Source organism: Capsella rubella, unplaced genomic scaffold (genome assembly GCF_000375325.1).
Source record: "Capsella rubella cultivar Monte Gargano unplaced genomic scaffold, Caprub1_0 scaffold_6, whole genome shotgun sequence".
Classification (NCBI taxonomy): Eukaryota; Viridiplantae; Streptophyta; class Magnoliopsida; order Brassicales; family Brassicaceae; genus Capsella; species Capsella rubella.
Genome location: NW_006238918.1, coordinates 15,048,348 through 15,057,027, shown reverse-complemented (window position 1 = coordinate 15,057,027; position 8,680 = coordinate 15,048,348). Strand labels below are relative to the sequence as shown.

The 8,680-nt window shown below is 39.6% G+C and overlaps 3 protein-coding genes across 3 annotated transcripts; all 3 read left to right on the top strand.

Moving 5' to 3' along the window:
• The first annotated feature begins 91 nt into the window (after positions 1-91).
• Positions 92-1,661, top strand: LOC17883011 (putative F-box/LRR-repeat protein 23). Its single transcript, XM_006288338.2, has 2 exons — positions 92-441; positions 946-1,661. The coding sequence occupies exons 1-2, from the start codon at positions 134-136 to the stop codon at positions 1,481-1,483; spliced, it is 846 nt and encodes a 281-aa protein (XP_006288400.1). The 5' UTR covers positions 92-133; the 3' UTR covers positions 1,484-1,661.
• Positions 1,662-2,859: 1,198 nt separating this feature from the next.
• Positions 2,860-4,796, top strand: LOC17883444 (putative F-box/LRR-repeat protein 23). Its single transcript, XM_006289027.2, has 3 exons — positions 2,860-3,215; positions 3,740-4,445; positions 4,619-4,796. The coding sequence occupies exons 1-2, from the start codon at positions 2,860-2,862 to the stop codon at positions 4,215-4,217; spliced, it is 834 nt and encodes a 277-aa protein (XP_006289089.1). The 3' UTR covers positions 4,218-4,445; positions 4,619-4,796.
• Positions 4,797-6,173: 1,377 nt separating this feature from the next.
• Positions 6,174-7,339, top strand: LOC17881199 (putative F-box/LRR-repeat protein 9). Its single transcript, XM_006288480.2, has 2 exons — positions 6,174-6,555; positions 6,738-7,339. Exons 1-2 carry the CDS (start codon positions 6,203-6,205, stop codon positions 7,120-7,122), a joined length of 738 nt encoding a protein of 245 aa, XP_006288542.1. The 5' UTR covers positions 6,174-6,202; the 3' UTR covers positions 7,123-7,339.
• Positions 7,340-8,680: the final 1,341 nt, after the last annotated feature.

Sequence of the window (8,680 nt, the reverse complement as noted above, 5' to 3'; positions counted from 1 at the left end):
ATGTCATTCGATTATTGAGCCTGTTAGAGCGACGAGGATTATATAGTAAATTTGAGCCTAAACATCTCCAATGATCAAATCTTCACATCATTAGTGTTGTCCACTGATTTGTCATTTCCCGATTCTCTGAGAGATGGCTTCATCCTCTTCGCCGCCGTCCGTAAACTGGGCGGAGCTTCCGGCGGAGTTAATATCTTTGATTCTGATCCGTCTCACCACGGTCGAGATACTGAATAACGCTCAGAAGGTATGCAGATCGTGGCGACTCGTCTGTAAACAGCCTTCCATGTTTCGCAAAATCGACATGAGAAACAACGGGACCGTTGGTTACTTCAAGGATAAGATGTGTCGTCACGCCGTCGATCTCAGCGAAGGCGGTTTGGTTGAAATCAGCATGGAACACTACGGGGACGATCGTCTCTTATCCTACATAGCCGAAAGGTTATTATCTCTATGCTCTATTCTTCTAGAATTTTTATTGGTTTCAGGAAAAATCTCTGGATATTGATTACGTTTCTACGGTAGTATTTGTTATTGTGTGACTTTTGTGTCAATTGTTGCATTTGTCTTGTCTAGTGAATGCCTTGGGATTGTGTATTGCCTTGCGAGTTAGAGAGGTCATTTGTTAAATCTGTGGTTTTGGTTAAGCAGTGTTCTCTGAGATTTTGATGTTTAGGATCATATTTGTTTGTACGAGTACTTAACTCACTCTGGATTTAACGCTGCTAAACTGTTCTTAGCTTGAGGAACACTTAATCTCATACACATATGACATATCATTGACTCATCATCTTAGTTTTCTAAAGCATATTGGTTTGTTGTGATACGTTTTTCCTTGTTTCTCCATCATACTAAAAGATTGACTATGGTTATAACTTATAAGTGGTATATATATGCTTCTGAGTTCATCTGTGTTGATAATTTTGTCACAATTTTCATTTGCAGATCAAGTAATCTGAGACGCCTAAGGCTTGCAATGACCCATCCACTAACATCCAAGGGATTTGTCAATGCAGTCATGAAATTCCCATTACTTGAAGACCTCGAGATTTTTCACGGCTATCCAGGATTTGATTTGAAAACTATAGGCCAGTCTTGCCCACTCCTGAAGACATTGAAGCTAAACCGTCCTTTTTTAACTTCGCCGGTTAAATATGATGATGAAGCCCTAGCAATTGCTGAAACCATGCCCAACCTACGCCACCTCGAGCTTTTTGGGAACAGGCTAACCAACTCAGGCTTGAACGCCATTCTTGACAACTGTCTTCACTTGGAACATCTTGATATACGCCGCTGCTTCAACATTCACCTTGTCCGGGATCTCGAGAAACGCTGTTCTGAGAGGATCAGAGATTTCAAACGACCTGATGACTCAACAGCAGATTCCTCATATCATGTCACTTCCGACACTGATTCATCTGAAGAAGACGACGATTTTTGCTCAGATGATAGCGATGACAATGCGTACTACTTATTGGAGTAAAGTCAACTATCTGTTGCTAGTGGTAATGAGTCCTCTGTCTTTATTATTAGGTTGATGTTTTGAACGGACTTGTGTGTCCCTTGTTGCTTTTGTAAACTCTTTAAGAATGAACTGAATTTATCATGTATTGTCTTACAATGCAAGTTATAAAATTTAAGAAGTCAGAGGTCTTGATCTCCATAGTGATTATTAACCTATAACCCAGTAAAACTAATACTTAAAGGCCTGAACCCAAGAGAATACTTTAGTGGGCTTAATATATACTTTATGATCCGAACTGATTTTGTTAAGGGTGTATAACTGTAACGTTAAGATGGGTGCATGGATACACAAGTCTTTGATCCTTATTCGTTAGGGTTCTTCTTCTTCATTGTTGCCGTTTTCACCGGTTTTCTCATTCATGGCCGTCTTGTCTTTGTCTTCGGCAATGAAAGACAATGGACGTAGAAACTGGGAGGAGCTCCCGTCGAAATTGACGTCATCGATCCTGCTCCGGCTTGGCGTGATTGAGATACTTGAAACCGCTCAAAAAGTGTGCTGATCGTGGCGTCGTGTCTGCAGACTGCATAGACCCTTCGATGTGGTGAAAAATCGACCTTAAAAACCTAGAAGACTTGGGAGTCATGAGGACAACGACCTCGAAATCATGTGTCGTCACGCAGTTGAATATCGTAGCCAGGGTGGCTTGGTTGAGATTGACATTTATTACTTCGGCACTGATAAAAGTTCCTCAATTACATCGTTAATAGGTTCGGTCTCTCTCTATCTCTATTCTCTCCATGTGCCAGTTTTTGGTTTTCTTCAATAAATATTTTGACTTTCTTCAAAAGAAACTTGATTTCACTTGTTGAACAATGCTAATTCTAGGGTTAGACATGAAAAAACAGAGCTTTAGCTTCTTTATCCTTCTTTTTATCTCTTTTCAAAGCATGTTCTTAACTCTTTTTTGCTCACAATTATTTGCAGTTCAAGCAATCTGAGAAGCCTAAGACTTGAAAATTGCCGTGGAATAACAAAAGGTGATTTTGAGAAATTGGTGCTAGTGCATGATGATTTCAACCAGAGTACAAGGGGATCTAACTTCGTGATGGAATGTTAAATCACTTACAAAGAGGGAAACATGGAGCATAACACCACTTTGCAACTTTGAAAATTAAACTAAAGGCATATGATTGAACAAAGAAATAAGAAAAAAGACATGAGTTTCTTTCTTTGACTTTGAGTCTTGTCTTTCTCAAGTCTTCAGCTATCGAATAGGCCCAGTTATTGTAGATCTAAGCCCAATAGTCAATCCGAGTAACTAACTTGGCTGGCACGAATTACATATTTTGTAACTTCCACTTCTCATTTGACGATTTGATTTGCCCTAAGAAAAAATGGCTTCCGCCTCTTCAGCGTCGTTAACTCCCGTGCCTTCGCTGATGATTAAAGACGAGAAGTGGAGAAACTGGGCGGACCTTCCGCCGAAGTTGACTTCATCGATTCTGGTTCGTCTTGGAGCGATTGAGATACTTGAAAACGCTCAAAAAGTGTGCAAATCGTGGCATCGCGTCTGTAAAGACCCTTCGATGTGGCGTAAGATTGACATAGACAACCGTGATGACAGGGCTTTCTTCAAGTACGACCTCGAGGGCATGTGCCGTCACGCCGTTGATCGCAGCCAAGGCGGGTTGGTTGAGATCGAGATTTGGTACTACGGTACTAATGATCTCATCAAGTACATCACTGATAGGTTTCTCCTCTCTCCCTCTATCTCTATCTCCACACGCTAATTTTGGTTATTGCTAATTCTAGGGTTAGAGTGATTGGAGGATTTTGTGATCACGGAACTAGATCTTTTTTTTTTTTTTCTAGTCTCTATATATGGCTCTATCCTTCTACTGAATCTCTGATGAATGCACCTTCGGACATTGAGTTGCTTGGGGATATGTTGAATCAGTAGTTTTGTCAACCAAGTGTTGTTAATAGGGTTTGATGTTTTGTTTTCTTCTACAAGGCAAAGTTTATGTTTCACGTTTGTGACTTTTTACTTGCTCCTTTGTTCTTACAATTTTGTTAGAAGAAAACATTTACTTTGACCATCCTCGGATTGTTATGGCTTTTGACGTCTAAAATGGTTGAAGTCTGTTCTTGATTCTTGTGATATGAAAGGAAAAAGGAAGAAAAAGATAATTTTAATTTGCATCTGTCTTTGGTCTACTCTATGATCTTAATTAGATTATGTTTTTGACTTTATTTACCAACAATGATTGGCAGGTCAAGTAATCTGAGAAGCCTTGGACTTGTAAGGTGCATGCCGTTAACAGATGAGGGAGTTGCTAAAGCAGTTTCGAAAGTTCCATTGCTTGAAGAGCTCGAGGTTTCATACTGCTTATTTACAGGAGAGTCTCTGAGATTTATAGGCCAGTCTTGCCCGAATCTGAAGACATTGAAGCTAAAACGCAACCCTGAAATCATGTTTTCAAATTGTGGGTTTGATGATAATGCCAAAGCAATCGCAGAAAGCATGCCTCAACTACGCCACCTCCAGCTTCTAGGGAACGGTCTAACCAACAAGGGCTTGAACGCCATCTTTGATGGTTGTCCTCACCTGGAACACCTTGATTTACGCGAGTGTTACAACATCAACCTTGTTGGTGATCTCATGAAGCGATGTTCTGAGAGGATCAAAGATTTGAGACTCCCTAATGACTCAACGGATAATGATTCAGATGATGGCTTCTACTGCTATTAAGGCGGCAACAACATTTGTAGGCCGACTACATCCTTATCGAGTAATATTTTCTAATTTTTGTTGTGACTAATGAACAAGTTCAAATGCTTTTGTTCTCTATCTTGGTACTAGTGTTCCACTGTTCTTTATTTCCTTTGAACTTTTGAAGTTGTTGTGAGAGACGTGTTGTAAAGTCGCTAGAGAACGATGTTATGGAGTTCTTTTTTCAGTTGGTGCGTTAATTATCTGGTGAGTTTAATTACATATTAGTATATTACCATTTAAAATATATATTTCAATTAATCAAGTTTACTAGTGAAAACTGAAAACTATTTACAAATGATGCAACTATAATCCTTAGAGTATTAAGAATACTAATATTTATATTATTAACTGATGCAAATTTTTTATTTTTGGCTCAGTTTTAAGCTTGATAAGCTCAGTTTTAAGGAGCATCACAAATTTTTGGCTAGCTGCTTTTAGACTCCCGAGGGAATGTATCCAAGAAATTGACAAGCTGTGCTCTGCTTTTTTGTGGTCTGGGCCAGAATTAAATCCAAGGAAAGCAAAGGTGGCTTGGGAGGAGATTTGTAAGCCAAAGGATGAGGGCGGTCTAGGCATGCGTCCCTTGACGGAAGTAAATAATGTGTGCTGTTTGAAATTGATTTGGCGAATTGTTTCGAATAGTCCATCGCTCTGGGTAAAATGGGTCTCTACCAATTTATTAAACGGTGTATCTTTCTGGTCTATTCGGGAGAGAGCAAGTACAGGGTCGTGGATATGGCACAAACTTCTGAAATTTCGGGAGTTAGCCAAGACGTTCTGTAAGAGTGAAGTGGGTAACGGCTTATTCACCTCCTTCTGGTTTGATAACTGGTCTACATTAGGATGTCTAATGGATAAAATTGGTCGACGTGGAATACTTAACATGGGCATTAGTCTAAATGCTTCTTTGGCTGAGGCTTGGAGCTCTCGACGAAGGCGTAGACACCGACTTAATATTTTGAATCAGATTGAGAACGAATTAGTACAGAAGAGGGCCAACATGGAAATTACAAAACCAGATTTATTGTTATGGAGAGGGAGAGGTGACTCTTATAAAGATTCGTTCTCCACAAAAGACACTTGGAACAATATTCGGATAACATCGAACAAAGTTGCTTGGTATAAAGGAGTATGGTTCGCTCACGCGACTCCTAAACACTCCTTTTGTACTTGGCTTGCGATGCATAATCGTCTCTCAACGGCAGACCGAATGTTGTGCTGGAACACAGGTTCAACGTCAACATGTGTTTTGTGTAACACTCACACTGAGACAAGGAATCATATGTTTTTAGCTGCAGCTACTCATCGGAAATCTGGACTGCTATTGCTAAACACCTACTCCAACGCCACTTTTCTACGATCTGGGAAGAAGTAGTCAACAACGTTGCGAAAACTCACCAAGATCTCCTCCAAACTTTCTTGATTCGTTACAGTTTTCAAATCTCGATTCATTCTCTATGGCGGGAGCGTAATGGAAGGAAGCATGGAGAGCCCCCAACCTCAGCAACTAATCTCATCTCTTGGCTCGATAAACAAGTTCGGAACAAACTCTTAGTCATTCAAAAAGAAGGAGATAAAAGGTACGAAGCAGGCTTACGGGCTTGGTTGGCATCAAGAGGACTTTAGTAGATTCATGGAATCTTTGATTCTGTTTTTTTTCAGTAACTTTTGCATATGATGTAACCAAACGTTATTTTTTTGTTGAATTAATTAACATTATATTCAAAAAAAAAAAAAATTTTGATTTTTTTTCTTCTAACCAACATATGAACATTGATTTAGTCAATATACATATAACACATATAACATATTTCAGATATTTTTTTGTATATTTATTTGATTGCAAGTGTTCATGGGCCTAAGCCCAAGTCCGAAGATAATTTTTAAGTAGGCTTGGCTTGGCTTCATAAACCGTGTCCGTGAGGACCTAATTGTAAAATTGTAAAACACAAACAATACCGATGGCTTCTTCGCCGTCTTCTTCTTCTTCCCCTTTACCTCCGGCGATAAAGAACGGCGAGTATAGAAACTGGGCAGAGCTTCCGGCCGAAATAATTTCATCGATCCTGCACCGTCTCGGCGCGATCGAGATACTGCGAACCGCTCAGAGAGTATGCCGATCATGGCGACGCGTCTGTATAGACCAATCGATGTGGCGTACAATCGACATGCGTGTCCCAAGAAACTTCGAAGGCTTGCTTCAAGATTTCGAGGTCATGTGCCGTCACGCCGTTGATCTCAGCCAGGGAGGCTTGCTCGAGATCGAAATTGACCACTACATCACAACTTCTCTCCTCACCTACATCGCCGACAGGTTCTTTTCTTTTCAATCCCTAAAACTCACCACGACCATCCAAATTTTTGTTTGAATGTAATAACAAGTCTTAATGGTATGTTTATGAGTTGATAAGTACTAGGAATAGATGAGTTGTTGTCTTGTGATTAGCATGGGATCATGATTTTTAACTCTGTGTATTGCATTAAACTCTTTTGCAGATCAAGTAATCTGAAACGCCTTGGATATGTTGACCATGATCCAGTAATGAGCAGTGGAGTTTCCCAAGTAGTCATGAAGCTCCCAATGCTTGAAGAACTTGAGCTTTCATATGTGTCAATCAGAGAACAAGATTTGAGAGTTGTAGGCCAGTCTTGTCCAAATCTAAGGACGTTAAAGCTAAGCTGCGTTGGTAATTTGGGGTGTTGTGACAAGGTTGCTCTAGCAATAGCCGAAACAATGCCCGGTCTTCGCCATCTGCGGCTTTTCAGGAATGGATTATCGGACACGGGATTGAACGCCATTCTTGAAGGTTGTCCTCGCCTGAAACACCTCGAGTTACACAAGTGTCTAAACATTAACCTTGTTGGAAATCTGGAGAGATGATGTTTTGAGATCAAGGATTCAAGATTTGAGACTCCCCAAATGGCTCAACCTGCTGATTACATCATTCACGTTGGATTCTTGGCGAACCTAAGTGGACATTCTATCATATATCAGAATCTTTGCTATTACTGTAATGTACAAATGAATTTTCCCTATGAGAAACTGAGAGTACTTCAATGTAAAGCTAGATTGTCCTTAAATAATTTTTAACTATATACTTGTAAGACCATCAATAATGATGCTCTGACTTTAATATCATAGGATCTGATCGACGCCCCTATGCATCAACCACTGATTACCCATGTGATAACAATTTTACCGATCCAAATTCAGATGATTACCTATATGGTGGTGACGATGTTTGAGATTAACTATGAATCCTAGGTGCGAGTAAACTATATATCGGACTAGGTATTGAATCTCAATAATGCAAGGACATTGATGCTTTTGTTGGTCTCGTCAAAGTCCTTTCAAGACATTGATGCTTTTGTCTTTACTCCTTATTTCCTTTGAGCTTTTAAGAAGCTTTAAGCGCATGACTTTTATCTTAACTAGCGATAATGGTTAGGCCCAAGAGAGACTCCCCTAAGATCCTTGCAATGAGGATGGTCTAATATCGTAAGTATCAAGTAATGTAATGTGGTTTAGGGTTTAAAGTATTTACTTTATTTTTCCTCTTCGTTGTTGGCTTCTCGGCGATGGAGGATGGAGAATACAGAAACTGGGCTGAGCTTCCACCGGACCTGACCTCATCGATCCTATTTCGGCTTGGCGCGGTTGAGATACTTGAAAATGCTCAGAAAGTTTGCAAATCGTGGCGTAGCGTCTGTAAAGACCCTTGGATGTGGCAAAAGATTGACATAGATAACCGCGATGACAGGGCAAGTTCCAAGTACAACCTCGATTGACATAGATAGCCGTCAGGCCGTTGATCGCAGCCAGGGTGGGTTGGTTGAGATCGATTTTGGAGACTTTGGTACTGATTATATCCTCGATTACATGGCCTATAGGTTCTCTCTATATATATATGAGACTATGACTTAAGAACCACACCAATTTTGGCTTTACACACAAATAATTATGAGTAATCTGAGAAGCCTTAGAATCACTTCATATGATTTATTGCTATGAGATTTACTCATATGGCAGCAATGAGCATTCCGATTATGACTCAATTAAATAAAGTGACTAAGACTTTGACATTACAATATTTACTCATATGGCAGCAATGAGCATTCAGATTATATATAACTCGTCTTATGAGTAGATGGAGGATAAGTGGTCGGATCATTCTGAATAATGCAATGACAAAATGGCGAGACTGGTGATATGAACTCGTTCATGTCCTCTATTTAGTAAGTTTGTAAGTAGTTTCAGTGGACTTGTGTGTGTCACTTTTTTCCTTAGTGTAGCTTTTGAGTATGAACAGATTAAGACTATAGAGTTTATTATTCTAAAGATACAACATGTCCCGAGTTGATTAATACTATTATGAGTTTTTCTTGATATATTTTTATTCTTCTTACTTAGTTTATGTCATGATTTAACTCTACATGCA

What these genes read in the sequence shown, in the direction of transcription:
- LOC17883011 (XM_006288338.2), top strand. Translation starts at nt 134, where the DNA reads ATGGCTTCATCCTCTTCGCCGCCGTCCGTAAACTGGGCGGAGCTTCCG. An exon ending in TTATCCTACATAGCCGAAAG is followed by an intron (nt 442 to 945) that starts GTTATTATCTCT and finishes TTTCATTTGCAG; the next exon opens with ATCAAGTAATCTGAGACGCC.
- LOC17883444 (XM_006289027.2), top strand. Translation starts at nt 2,860, where the DNA reads ATGGCTTCCGCCTCTTCAGCGTCGTTAACTCCCGTGCCTTCGCTGATG. An exon ending in ATCAAGTACATCACTGATAG is followed by an intron (nt 3,216 to 3,739) that starts GTTTCTCCTCTC and finishes AATGATTGGCAG; the next exon opens with GTCAAGTAATCTGAGAAGCC.
- LOC17881199 (XM_006288480.2), top strand. Translation starts at nt 6,203, where the DNA reads ATGGCTTCTTCGCCGTCTTCTTCTTCTTCCCCTTTACCTCCGGCGATA. An exon ending in CTCACCTACATCGCCGACAG is followed by an intron (nt 6,556 to 6,737) that starts GTTCTTTTCTTT and finishes ACTCTTTTGCAG; the next exon opens with ATCAAGTAATCTGAAACGCC.